Raw genomic sequence first — 13,612 nt, 5'->3', positions numbered from 1 at the left:
AGGGAAAGAAGTTCCAGGCTTTTTTTAGTTTTGGAGAGAGAACGGTAGTGATGATGAGTGGTATTTACATGGCAAGTCTCTGAGCCATTCACTTTCACAGATACTGCAGTGAGATTTTGTTAAAAAAGAAAAACAACACCCCTTTCCACCGCCTTAATCCTTCAGGTTTCCTCCTCACCAGCTTCTCCTGGTATTAAGAAGTATATGTAGTCTGTGGCTTTGAAGTTTGGGCTGGTATGCATGCTTTATTTTTATAAGGTGTAAGTTCAGGTTATCCAGTACATCTCACACAACTGAACAAATTCACTGATCACATGTAGTAATCTTAAAATAGGTAATAATGCTTTTTTATGTGTCATCATCAGTGTACCTGCCGAAGTCATGTGTTTGACTCTGAAAATCTGGTGTTCACTGACTACTGTCAGCATGTAATTTCAGTGATGTAGCTGATTGAGACTTCTTACTATTTTAGTTACTTCTTACTATTTTAGTTCACTGTTGTGAATGGTTAGTGATGAAACTAGTAGTAAGTTAACTAGTCTCATGTGAGAGCATAATGTTCTGCCCAACCTTGTGGGGAAAAAAGTTTCAAAGTACTAATTTTCTAAATGGTGTGTTATTAATTTCAAAGCATTTATGATGTTAAATTAAAAACAGACTTAAAATTTGTGTTGATGGACTGCTCTGACAAATTTTAGTGCAATGCCAAAACACTTGAGTCACCAGTCTGCTTCTCTTGGAGGGAATGGGCAGTTAGCCATGGAGACCAGCCAATTCTACAAACACATTTTACATTATTCAAACGTTGTTGGAGTCTGAACTGTATTGATCTACTTATTCAATCAGAATGTAGACAGAAAGTTGACAGAAATCAAAGTATGCTTTAAACCCTCTCAGCTGCAAATTCAAGTGTTGTGTTTGCTGCTAGGCTTTTAAGAGAGCTTTCTGTACCTGGTGACAATGCTTTTCATTTACCTTCCTTGGGAAGCCTCGATTAGGTATAGCTGGGGGAGTTTTTTGTTTGTTTGGTCTAGAATGTTGACTTTTTAAAGTTCATAGTAGACTTTGAGATCAAAATATAAACCAGAATGTGTCATGTTAAACCTTTAGGGCTTTGAAGCACTAACATAGCTTAGATGTGCTCATATTAATTTATTATTTAATTTTTTTTAAGGCAATGCAGGTCACTTAGGCTTGAAGACACTGTTTATATTCAAAGATGCATTTATTTTTAATTTTATTTTTAAAATATCCTTCTTAAGCCACTGCACAAATCTCTATACTTTTTTAGATTTGAACCCAGTTTTATTTTCCTAGTTTATTTTCCTAAGAAGCAGTTAAATTAACTTCATGGAAGTTAGGACTTCATAATATTGTAGGACTGCAAGGGTATTTGCATTGGTTTTGCTGATACTATTTTAAAACAGCACCTTGTAGTGAAGAGGGCACAAGTTTGAGCATAGACATGTTTTACCTGACTTGGTGGGTGGCCTAGAAAATGCTGGTGTATTAACTGTGAAGAAAGATACAATCTTTATTTTTTCCCTTGAAGATTGTAAGCTGACTCAGCTATCCCTTTGCCTTTGGAGATTTAAGACTTGCAACTTTACAAGCTCAGGTACAAGAGAGAATATAGAACCTCATTAATGTTTAAATGTTTTCTCAATTTAGTAGCAGACTTGTTTGGAGCTGCAGGACTTCAGCTGGGAGTTAGGAAGTCTATTTTGGGTGTTCCTGTTACGTCTGTCTATGAGACAGGTCTCAGTCATTCATCGGCTCACCTTTTGAGATGCCCTGCTCCCCTCAATATTTTCCCTCAAAAATTAGAATCTCCAACATCTCCCCCAGGTCAATCACCCTTGTTTGATAGTTTCATGGGAATGCCTCTTTCCTATGCAAGTATTTTATTTACTAGATTTATTCATTGAAGTGTGAGCACATCACACATTTACAGTCATTTCTCAAATACTAGACTTAAGCAACTCCAGTTCTGGTTTTTTCGTGCCATTTGGAAAAACTGATGAATGACACAGATTTGTATGCAAGTTTCTTCAGCAATTCCAAGTCTTACAAATGCTTCTTAGAGTCTAGGTGCATGCATGAATGAAGGAAATTATATTTGGAAATCAACTTTGTATGGTCTTCTTGTTGAGCAAGGGCAACTCGAATGGAATGGTAAAGGAGGAGTACCAGTCTTGGAGTACCTACAGTGAAAAATACCTGAGCTTGTTTGCTGAGTGGCACTTTGCTTACATTCAAGGTGTTTGGCTTAAGTTCAAACCCAATGTGGATCTTCTGGCCCTGCAAGTGCTGGGCTGAACACAGCCACTGAACCAGCATAAAAGTTTCTGCCTTCTGATTTGTGTCAGTTCATTGGGATGTGTGAAATGTAAGCAGGCAAACACCACTTAAAACCAAAGAGTAAGCAGTGATTTAATTTGAAGAGAAGGTTGAAGAGCCTGCCTCTGAACTGTGAGGTTGGCAAAGCTTTCCCTGAACTGCAGTCTGAGAAATCATCATCTGACTGGCAAGATAAAAATAAGCAAGGTAATAAAAGTATTAATGTGTTGTGCCAAAGTTTCCATGGTATGTTATGTTGCTTGATTGGGTATGCTTATTAAGTACAGTTCTGTCAGAACGAGCAGAAATCCCATATTGGCCATTTCATTGAAAAGCCTGGGAAAGAGAGCGCTAGGTTATGTCACCGTTAGTTTCTGGGCTGCCTAGGAGCTCACAGAAGATATAAACCATGCACATAGCTATGTGTTGATCCTGTTTATAGTTCAGAAAGCTATGTCAGCTCTCAGTTTTTCCTCTCTGCCTTCCTGAGTTCATTTTTCATCTCTGTTCAGTTTGCCTTCTCGTTGCTAGCTCCAGATTTGGCAGCTTTGCCAAGCCTGCTGTCCTGTTAAAACTTCTGCTTCTACCTTCAGCAGCCACAGGAGAGCAATGACCCCAGCCTGGGGTGACCTGCGTGTTGTCCTTCAGTTGTTTTTTCCCAGAAGAGCAACTTACTCTGTGCTTGCCAGAAGATGACCCAAATAGCTAGTATTCAAAGTAGTTGGGGTTTTGTTTTTCTTTTCATCTGCAGCTGAAACGCAACAGAAAATACTTTGTTGCTAATAGACAAATTGAATGGCTGCACTGATAACTTAGTATTAGGAGAGAAGGCTTAAAGATAAATGATTCAAAGCTGCTGCAATGTGTCTGTCTCTTCTTTGTTAGATTCTAACTCAAATTTACAAATTCTTTTTGTCTCTTGAGGATGTGTGAAGTACTGTGGTACTTAATTTTTAAGCCAATAAGCAGTAGTTTGCTTTCCTCTTGCAGATTCTCCAGTGACAGTGATTGTTTAATGAAGGAATCTTTGCAGGTGCCGCTGTTTCTCTCCAGCTTTTCTAGTTTCAGTGGTGACTTCTATGAAACCTCGGGTTCTCTAGCCTTGCTTATTAGATTATGGAGGATATCAGCATGAAGATTTACTCTGATGAAAGTTAGTATCTAAATACGTGGATTAGGTGTGTTTCAGAGAGGTATTTTTTGCCTCTCTTGGCTTCCCCTGTTTGGGGTAAGGGTAACTTTCTCCCCAGTTGTTTTTTTGTTGGTTTTTTTTTTGTGCTACAAGTTTTTGTCTTTGATTGTGAAGAATTTGCAGAAGACTAGGAATCCAAACCAAGTTGTACCACATTAGCATATTCAAGTCAGTCATCTTGACTATGCTTGTCCAAGGTAGAACACATACAGTCATTTAGGACTGTTGTTTGTCAGGGATGAACAGATTCTTTAACTAGGAATACATCACAGATGGACAAAACAGAGACAGGTCAGTTTTGGGCTTTTTTCTTTGGTTTTTCATTCCAGTGGTGAGTGTTGATGGTGGGTTTTTTTGTTGTTGGCTTTGGTGTTTTTGGTTTTTTTGTGGGTTTGTTTTTTTGTGTGTGTTTTGTTTGTGGTTTTGGGGGAGGGTGAGTTTCTTGTTTGATTTGATTTTATTTTATTTTTAATTTTTTTTTTCTTTGAGTAATCTGTCAACTGGCCTATGCCAAGGATTTCCAGTGAAGTCTTTGTAAGAACATCTGATAAATTTTGGTAGGAAGTCATCAGTCTTGCATTCAGACATCTTGTTTTGCTCACTGAGATTTGCAGTTCCTTCAGCAAACAGCAAAAGTGACATCTTCTTGACTGATGCAGCTTTCTTTAATCTGAACTAAGCAATAAAGTTATTTCATTTAATATGACAGAACACATGTTCTGTCTATTTTGTGTCTGGTGGTTTTTTTACCCCCCTTAGAGGAATTCTGTGTTGTAACTGGTATTTTCCCACTCTTTTCTAAGAGTTTGCTATTACTGCTTCCTTTTCTTAAGGAGCAATATCTAAACTTGTAGGAATCCAGCTGTGAGAGGAATGGAGAAAACAGAGGGAAAAGCTTCAGTCTGTTTAACAGCAAGTTTTTTTCTTTATATATGGGTGAGGCTGCTTCCAGTTGAAGTATGATTTTCTGCTGCCTTGGTGTGCTGTGCCTCCCAGGGTTGAGTGTATCAGCTAATGGCTCTTTACATCATGAACAAAACTGTGGACTGAGTTGTTCTCTCTGATGTTAGCTGCATGCACTTAATTGCATGAATGGTTGACACACTAAGGATGCATTTGCTTAGCAAAAAATCTGTGGTTTCAATTAGTTCTTCTGTTAAGAACTTAGTGTTTGAGACGATAGCCTGAAGTTAATTTTCCAGAGTTAAACATTTGCAAGTAAAACATCTGTATTCGAAAGAGCTATCAGCAGCTTAAGTGTGTGATTACTTGGGTTTGATAGACACAAGCTGGGCAGATTGCAGGGTGGATAGGGTGCTTTCATATTTCTTTGATTACTCATGATTTCCAGAGGGTATCTTAGGACAGTTCTCATGTGCTAGACATGGGGCCTGAGACTGAAAGAGAATGCTCTTGGGTTACAGGTTAATATTGAAAATGTTTACAAAGGAATCCAGTGGCTGAACAAGTCAAGTTTGTGACTTAAATGTAGTCTTTGCAAGAAGCTAAGGTTACTGAATGCTTAAAAATTCTAATGTCCAAGAAGCACAAAAGGGGAGACTTATTTGTATATTAAGAAAATGCAGGTAATGCCTTGAGTTGAATTCATCAATCACTTTAATGAGTAACTAGTGAAACAAGTAGCTCTTTCTTTTGGAGGGCTAACAAGTTTGCTATTGGTAGTCTAAAATGACAAGGAATCTTGGACACTCTGGTCTCAAATGCCTGGCTCCCAACTGTCATTGACAATGTTTTAAAAACAAAAGCCACAAATGCAAATTTTCTCTGTTTTTAATAGATGTGTTTGTTTGCTTATTTATGCTGTGAAATGTTAAAACAACAACAACAAATGCACGTGACTTCGTTATTTACCTGGGTCACTTTTTGTCCTTTCCACATGGGTAATCTTGCAGTACATGGCACTTTGACGCAAACTTGCTTTGTAATGTTTCACAAAGCAATATATTTACCGTGTCCTGTAAACTGTTAGGTTTGGTGACTTTCCTTATCGTAGTTCAACTGGGGAGAGAGAATTGTGCTAACTGGCAAAAGCAATGTATATTATGCTACACAGGCTGACTGGCAACTTTGCTTTCCAGTTTGCCACTAAAGGCTGAGTCATTCTTACTGTTATAACAAATACATATTAGATAAGTTATCACAGCAAAACTGTTTCTCGTCTCTTGCAGTTGATGATAAACAGAAGTTTCATACTCTGATGTGAAAAACAAGGGCTTTTTTTAAAACATTGGCAGTATTTTAGTCTCAGATGATTGTATGAAACATTTCTCATACTTAATATGGCTGCTCTTTATGTGAAGTTGATGACAACTGGTGTTTCCCTAGGCTTTCCAAAAAGTGCTGCTGGTCCTCTTTTTTTTTTTTTTTTCTTCAGCAACATTGATGTTAAAAGATTCCTTTCTTGATTTCCCTTCAGCAAAGAGAACAAGTACCCTTTTCAGTACCTTATAAAGGAAACTATAGCAATAGGATGCAAATTTATGCTTCTCTAACTGCAAAATTACCTTTTTGAGGAGCAGATGGCAACCAAGTGTACCCTTGGAAAAAAACCCTGTATTGGCTAGAGGGTCCTGAGAACTCTTCTAAACATTTTTTTAGCTCAGTTACAGATACTTAGGTCATTTATGCGTCTGAAGATCTTTTCACATCTTAAAATTACAACTCTGTGTAATTTGGTGAGAACTGACATTGCCCTAGCTACTTGGTTTCAATGTTTTTCTCATTCTGAATGGGCTTTAGTAGCTGTTTCATGAAGATCTTGAGCAAAAATTAATGTACGGGTTTAATTGGCGTAATACTGCTCAGCAAACCCCCTTAAATTGAAACTGAACTGGTTTTAGGAGTGCTCTTACAGGATTTGGCTTGTTTTCACCACTGTTTGTGTTCCATGAGAGCTTGATGGGGTTTATGTGGTATATCAGACTTTTCTTAAGAGAAACCAAGTATCTTCCTCTTCTAGTCCAGTTTTGCTTTTGTTTTGTTCCTTTTTTCTCTGTAAGAAAGGAAATTACAGAACCTTTATTACGTTATTTGGTATGTTTAACTCACTGTTTTGATTTTTGTGGGTTTATCTTCCTGCAGCAAAACTGTCGAGTAATGACTTTGCCAAATATTAGGTCACATTACTTGATACATGTAATATGTATGCGTAATGTGAGACCTGTAAATGATGACTGCACTCTGATTACAGTAGAAGGATAGAAAAGCTGAAGTGCCTAATCTGAAATTTACATCAATATTTGAATTCTATAGTTTTTAGTACTCTTCACGCAGTATAGTCACTTCCATCTCATGTGAATAAAGTTTGACTTCATTTTTAGGTTCTTCTTATAACCACGGTGCTACTATTTGATAAATACTACATTCTGATTTCTGCCTAGAAGAAGCTACCAAAAATTGCTTTTCCCCTTAATACAGTATTTATGGAAATAAAAGATGGGTGCTGCTATAGTGAAATACATTCTGCTTACATGTGATAAGCAAATAATTTGCTGGTAGAACTTGAAACTGTTTCTCAACCTGCTTGAAGCACAGTTTCTTGCAAGTAATGCAAACTGGGGAGAGCTTTATTTGTTAAGTATTTTAAAGTGGGGGAGGGAGTTATCACTATAAAGTTAAAAATGCACTGCAACAGTTAGATTTGAAATACTTTTGATCTGATGGGTTACACTTTCAAAGTTAATGCTTTATTGGGAAACCTGTTTTGAGTGCAGTCCAGCGGTATGACTTTAGATTCTGACTTAACCAAGCTAAATATAGACAGGAGTGATTATATTTTAAAGTTTTAAGGGGTTTTTTTTTAGGCAGCAGCCACTCATTGAGATTAGTGGTATATTGGATTCTTGATAGAAACTTTTTTGGTTTTGCTTTTCTTTTAAATCAACATTACTGCTTTTTGCAGGTGGGATATTGTCACTACAGACATCTGAGTATTGTGGTGGCAGTGGATGACTTGGCCAGGAATCTGATCTCTCTCAAAAACCTGTTTTCTATTTCCAGCAAATGTATAAAAATTAATTAGGCAGTCTATTAGCAAGATGGCCAGTTTGTTTCACATGTGCATCTTATCTGAAAACTCAAACACTTTCTAGTGGTCATTCAAGTCAGCTGAGCTGAGTGCAGCATGGAAAGTTAAATATACTACTGTACTGGAACTCGTTTGATATCAGCAGGTTATTGCGGGTTACTGTTTGGTGTCTTTTTTCAATTTCTCACTTTGTGATTAAAAAGGATGTTTTTGTTGTACATTTAGGCTTGTTTCAACAGAGATTGAAAAACTCTTATGCACATGACAAAACACAAACCCAGGAATGTGCTTGCAGTGATTAAGATGGGCTCTTGATCTTGTCTAAAGTCTCCTAAAAATAATGTTTGAAGTTACTTTTTGAGGAGGAAGTCTTTGCAGTGGAACACAGAATAAATTTATTTAAAAAAAAAAAATTAAAATTATAGCTGTCTGGAAAACAAGCATTCTTATCACAAGGAGAAGTGCATGCTACTTAACTACACACAGGGCATTTTCCCTCTCTTGTATTTCATTCAAGGAAGGGAAGTCTGAAGAATTAGTCATGACATGGGAGCAGCCCCACCTTCCGTAACTTAATTAGCAGTGTTCCTCTCAGTGTGTTTCGTGCTTTTGTTGGAAACATCTGTGTACAAAATGGGTTTTTAACTAGAAAGAAAACCATTTTTAAAAAATAATTTTCCTATTATTTCTAACTTAATTTTTCTGTTGCTAATGTATGAATTGCTTAGGAATTCATATAGCTAAAATGTAAACTTTTCAGATACACACACAGATAGGATTAATTACCATGTTTGATTCTTTGACTAGGCTATGGTGGCTTGTTATCCAGGCAATGGAACGGGATATGTGCGCCATGTTGATAACCCAAATGGAGATGGAAGATGTGTTACTTGTATATATTATCTTAATAAAGACTGGGATGCCAAGGTATGCAATTATTTATTTTATTTTACATACACTTGCTAATGATAAAGGCCTTTTATTCATGTCCTTACTTCTGTGCCTTAGTTGTGTTCTTCCATTACATTAACTGTGGGTATCCTTTGCCCCCCCGATTCTGCTGTTACTGAGAGCAGGTAGAGAGGAGGCATTTATTTTCAAGGTTTTGAATGATGCCAGCAGCACCTCCTTGACAGTGAGATGGAAAGAAAGTTGCATGTTTCTTAATTATAAGTATCTGCTAGTATCTAAGTTTCATTAATATCTAATTATGCAGCTTATTGTATAGTATTTGTATGGTAAATGTACACACCCACACACAAAGAGTAAACAAAGGATATTTGAAATGTAGTTGCTTTCAGATTATTTCTCCTTAGGTTTTGTTGACTCTGGAGTTTAGTGTTTGTGCAGCTAGATTACTTAATTGAGTATGCTTATAAAAAGATGCTATTGCTTGGGAGCAGTTTCAAATAACCCAAGAGTTACGTTTGTTGCTGTATCAGTATAGTTCAAAGCAGCGCGAGTGTTTGTATCGTTGTAGTAGATACAGAGCGTAGAGCAGATAAGGATTTTTAACACAGTTCAGGTGGTCTAAGAATGTGCTAGCAGGGACTCAGAACTCTCCACAGATGTATCGACTATGATTAAGTGACTTTTTAATAAGGATTGTCCTAGTGATTCAGTGGGATTAGGTAGATTTCAAGAGTGGCTGTAGCTAACTGGCTGCAATGAAAGTGAGAGAGAGTAATGCGAAGATAGCACTGTTTCTTCGTTGATTGCTGTGCAGTTAGCTGTGGAAAAGTTTCTTCTCTCTCATAGTATATATATAAAAAATAAATAAAAATACTGGAAACTTCTGTCATACTTAGGAAGTACCATGTGGAAGAGCTTGTAAGCTGTCAATTTCTGTGAATTAAGTGCACCAGACAGAGATAGCACAGGTTACAGTTGAGAGGGGTTTTTTGGTGTTGTGGGTTTTTTTGTTGTTACTTGTTTTGGAGATTGTTGGGGTGTTGTGGTTTTTTTGATGGGTTCGGTTAGGTATAAAAAATAAATAAAAATACTGGAAACTTCTGTCATACTTAGGAAGTACCATGTGGAAGAGCTTGTAAGCTGTCAATTTCTGTGAATTAAGTGCACCAGACAGAGATAGCACAGGTTACAGTTGAGAGGGGTTTTTTGGTGTTGTGGGTTTTTTTGTTGTTACTTGTTTTGGAGATTGTTGGGGTGTTGTGGTTTTTTTTATTGGTTTGGTTTGGTTTTTTTGTGCTGTCCAGTTCTTCATGAGAGCTGGATGAGACAATCAGAATGATAACATACATGAAACTGGTAGATCAGAAAGCTGAGTCAGAAATGGATGCACTTGAAGCTTTCTGTTTCTTATACTTACTCCTTGAAATGTCAGATTTGATCCTTCAGTTAGAAAATAAATGACTACCTTTTTTTTTGCCATGACAGCATCTTTGCATGTAAGTACGCTTGTTAGACTGAATAATTTAAAATGCAGCTCTGAGGCATTTTTTATTTACAATTTCTCTCCTGGAAAAAAAAGAATGCATACTAGAGTACAGAAGTCAAGCAAACTGCATTTTCACAATAATATGTGAAAAATATACTAGTTAGCTATTTAATATTAACAAAGGTGTTTAATTTCCCTCCAAATTTACTTTAAATTACAAATTAATATATTACTAGGTATATTGTTTAACAAAGAAACAAGTTTAGACTTTCTTTAGGAGAACAAATTGATGTAAACTGTCACTTCTCAGTAACTGATACAGATCACAGTTAACAGTTATCTGTAACAATTTACCTTGTTACCACCTGCACTGTAACCACTTTCACATGAAGTCCTCAGTGCCTGTATTTAGATTTTAAAACATTAGTACCATCAGTAGAAAGGTGTTAACCCCACCTACTTGTGCTGTTTTCTGGGCATGCTTAGGTAGTTCAAACTGTTTTCAAAGTCTGAAAGAGATCTAAATTGACCAGGAGTAATGCATTTTGAAGTTTCCTAGTCTTTCCTCATTGTAATTACAGAAACGTGGCAAAAAATTGTGCTGCTGTTAAATTAAACAGTCTCTTTAATAGGAGAAGGTGAAATGCAAAGTACAGTTTTTCTCTCAAGTGTATTGGCATATCTTTGGCCACTTGTGTAACATTAGTCAGTTGTGTCCATTCATTGTGAGCAGGTATATGCAACTAAAAATAACCAATCTAAAACCACAGCTTTTTACTTAAACATGAATCAAAGTTTAATATTGCAAGCGCTCTGAAGTCACTTAGTGAAAAATGTGCAATACGTTCTGTTAAATGAAATGTATCAGCAGAAAAGCTGTAGATTCATCATTTCTGTAGCATCTGATAAAGGTTTTTATTTCCAAGTGCCTGAAATATTTTCAAATGTGGCATTCAGTGCTTTTGAATACACTGACATGGTTTTCAGGCATGGCTTTTACATATTTAATTTGTAGGTGAGTGGAGGTATGCTTCGGATATTTCCAGAAGGCAAAGCCCAATTCGCTGATATCGAACCCAAATTTGATAGACTGCTATTCTTCTGGTCTGATCGACGCAACCCTCATGAAGTACAGCCAGCATTTGCTACAAGGTAGGACTAATGGACTCTGCATGATGCCTCTTTTATCAATAAATGAGTGAATCGTAATGAGAAATGAGTGCCTGATCCCAGGTCTTCCATGTCCAGTTCCAGTTGCCCTATCATGAGAAGGGTTTTCTAGTGATTGATTAGGCTTCTGCTGTGCTGCTGAGTTTGCACCCATGTCTGATCTCTTATTTTGGAGAAAACATCTGCTTGGGTGAGTAGGAGGGAGGACTGGCAATGCCAGAAGTTTTCCAGTGTGTACTTGACAGAGCTGGGTAGGAGCATGCAGAGCCATAAGCAGACCCCACCTTAGCCAAGAGGTGTTGTCTTCCTTATTTCTCTGTAATGGCTTTGCACTGTGATCCCTTCCTTTTGTCTTTAGCACCTTACTGTGTTACTGAAAGATTCACTACATACTTCACTTTCATGTCCTCTTTTGCTGGGGCACAGGGAATTGTTAGAAGATAGTCATGTTCATTCTCCCTTCTGTTCTAGGAGTGGCTTAGTCCTGGAGTTGGGAGAGGGCTGTGGGGCAGAAACGGCCATTGATACACAAATCTGTTCTTTCTCTGAAGTACTAAAGGAGTTGCTCCCAGTCTGAGTCACAGAGGGAACTTGATACCTCCTTTGTCACTCACTGTGGGGCAGTGGATGATGCTAAAGGTATCTGCCTTCCCTGCTTCCACATCCTGAGTGGCATTTCCAGACAGTGTTGATCAGTAAATCGTTGGAATCCTTGATCCAGACTTCCTGTTGCTTGTCGCAACATGTTTGGATGAACATTGACTGGAGCCATGAGATAACAAGTACCTTTGCAAGAAGTAACTTGAAACTGCCACAGGTGTGTCCTCTTGCAGCCTTTTCTGAGGCTGTACTGCTTTCCCTGTCCTCTTTGTGCTCCCAGCAGTCAGGGTGAAATGCCACTTACTAAAGCTCCTTAAAGTCTTTTCTCAGTAGCTGGCATTTCATGTTAAATCCTCTACAGGCAGTGGAAAACCGGGGGAGCTGTGTAAGAAGGGATAGTTAATTTTCCCTATGGCAGATGTCCAAAAAAAGAGGTTCTTGCAGTGTGGCTCAGTGATGGACTTGACCGAGTGAAGTAGAAGAAGAGGTCAGAGGGTGAGATGAGATAGACAGAGACTGTATTACAATTATGGGCAAGAACTGTGATAGTAGCTCACCAGGAAAAAGAAGTGTAAACTTAAAGCATCAGCGTCACCCTTTCAGTGACTGTTCAGGCAATATCTACTAAAAGGAAAAAAAAAATCTGCTTGCTTTGTGAAATACTTTTGCAGTCTGACAGAAGAAAGGTCATCTCATTTAGGTTGTGTTTTATGTCAAGTGCTTCACTGTTTTTGTTTTTTCTCATAGTTCAGGAGGTTTTTTTCTATCCTTTTCCCTAGGTACGCAATAACAGTGTGGTATTTTGATGCAGATGAAAGAGCACGAGCTAAAGTAAAATATCTAACAGGTAATCTCTTGTTAATATCTTTTGTGTGTGTTTTGTTTTTTTTTTCTGGAAGAATAGCTATGTAGTTCAGCCTCACCTCCTTGGTCCATGCTCTGCACAAAGAGGGGGAGAAAAACAGTGTAACTCAGAGTCAGGTTTTACAGGGAAAGTGATGCAGTGGTTGGGCTGCTGTGCCGTGACTCAGGAGATCCAGGTCAGTGCCTTGTCCTGCTCACGCTTCCTCTGAGACTGCTCAGTATTTTCAAATGGGAGATATAGCTCCTCCGTAGTAGGTGTGGAGGATAAATACATCAGAGACTATGAGGCACTGCAGAACTGAGACCATTGGAAAGAATTTTGATTGAATACAGTGATTCAAATGAATATTTGAAGTATAAGTGAATACAACTTAACTGGACTAGAATCTCTGTATTACAAAAACAAAAGCCTAAAATTAAAATCTGGAATCAAAGAATGGAGTTACTTCCTCCTCTTCCAATTCCACATATCTAGCATCTGTTTTCCTTTTCTGGCTTCTCCCTCAAGAAGGAAGTTGATCTAATTTTCCTGTTCAAATTAGCATTATAAGGAGGAATGGCCTAGGACTTCTGTCATACTTGTATTTGCCATCACAACTATATGTTTGTTACGGTGGTTTAAAAATAAACCCAAATTCAGGTATAACACCAATGCACATATGCACAGGGCCAGTTTCTCCACAGCTTCATCAAGAGCTCTGAAATCAGTGATGCTGAAGACATAGGCTAGTAATTTCCAGATGAGCTTTGCATTCATTGTTGTTAAGCATCTGAAGCTCATGATTAGCCCCAGTGCTATCTAGTGGCTGTGGAAGCTGCAGTTTAGTTCAGTACCCCTTGGAGCAGCCATTGGCTTTTAGTGCATTCCAGGAGCAGCAGGAGCAAAGCAGCTCCTGCCTGGCTTGCAAAGAAACGCAGGGAGTCCCTCGCTCCGGCCTGGTGTCCCGCAGTGCAGTGGCGCATGCCCAGCGAGGAGCAGTGACTTCCCAGGCGGTCAGGA

The 13,612-nt window shown here is 38.1% G+C and overlaps 1 protein-coding gene across 1 annotated transcript in view; it reads left to right on the top strand.

The window, feature by feature from the left end:
• The window catches only part of EGLN1 (egl-9 family hypoxia-inducible factor 1), a 35,420-nt gene that overhangs the window by 19,930 nt on the left and 1,878 nt on the right, over positions 1-13,612 (top strand). Inside the window, exons 2-4 of the mRNA XM_010004538.1 lie at positions 8,388-8,507; positions 10,994-11,130; positions 12,528-12,595. Of these exons, the coding sequence (XP_010002840.1) occupies positions 8,388-8,507; positions 10,994-11,130; positions 12,528-12,595 (325 nt within the window). The remainder of the gene's footprint in view (positions 1-8,387; positions 8,508-10,993; positions 11,131-12,527; positions 12,596-13,612) is intronic.

The sequence above is a fragment of the Chaetura pelagica genome, unplaced genomic scaffold (genome assembly GCF_000747805.2).
Source record: "Chaetura pelagica isolate M959 unplaced genomic scaffold, ChaPel_1.0 scaffold9, whole genome shotgun sequence".
Classification (NCBI taxonomy): Eukaryota; Metazoa; Chordata; class Aves; order Apodiformes; family Apodidae; genus Chaetura; species Chaetura pelagica.
This window is presented reverse-complemented; position numbering and strand designations above follow the sequence as displayed.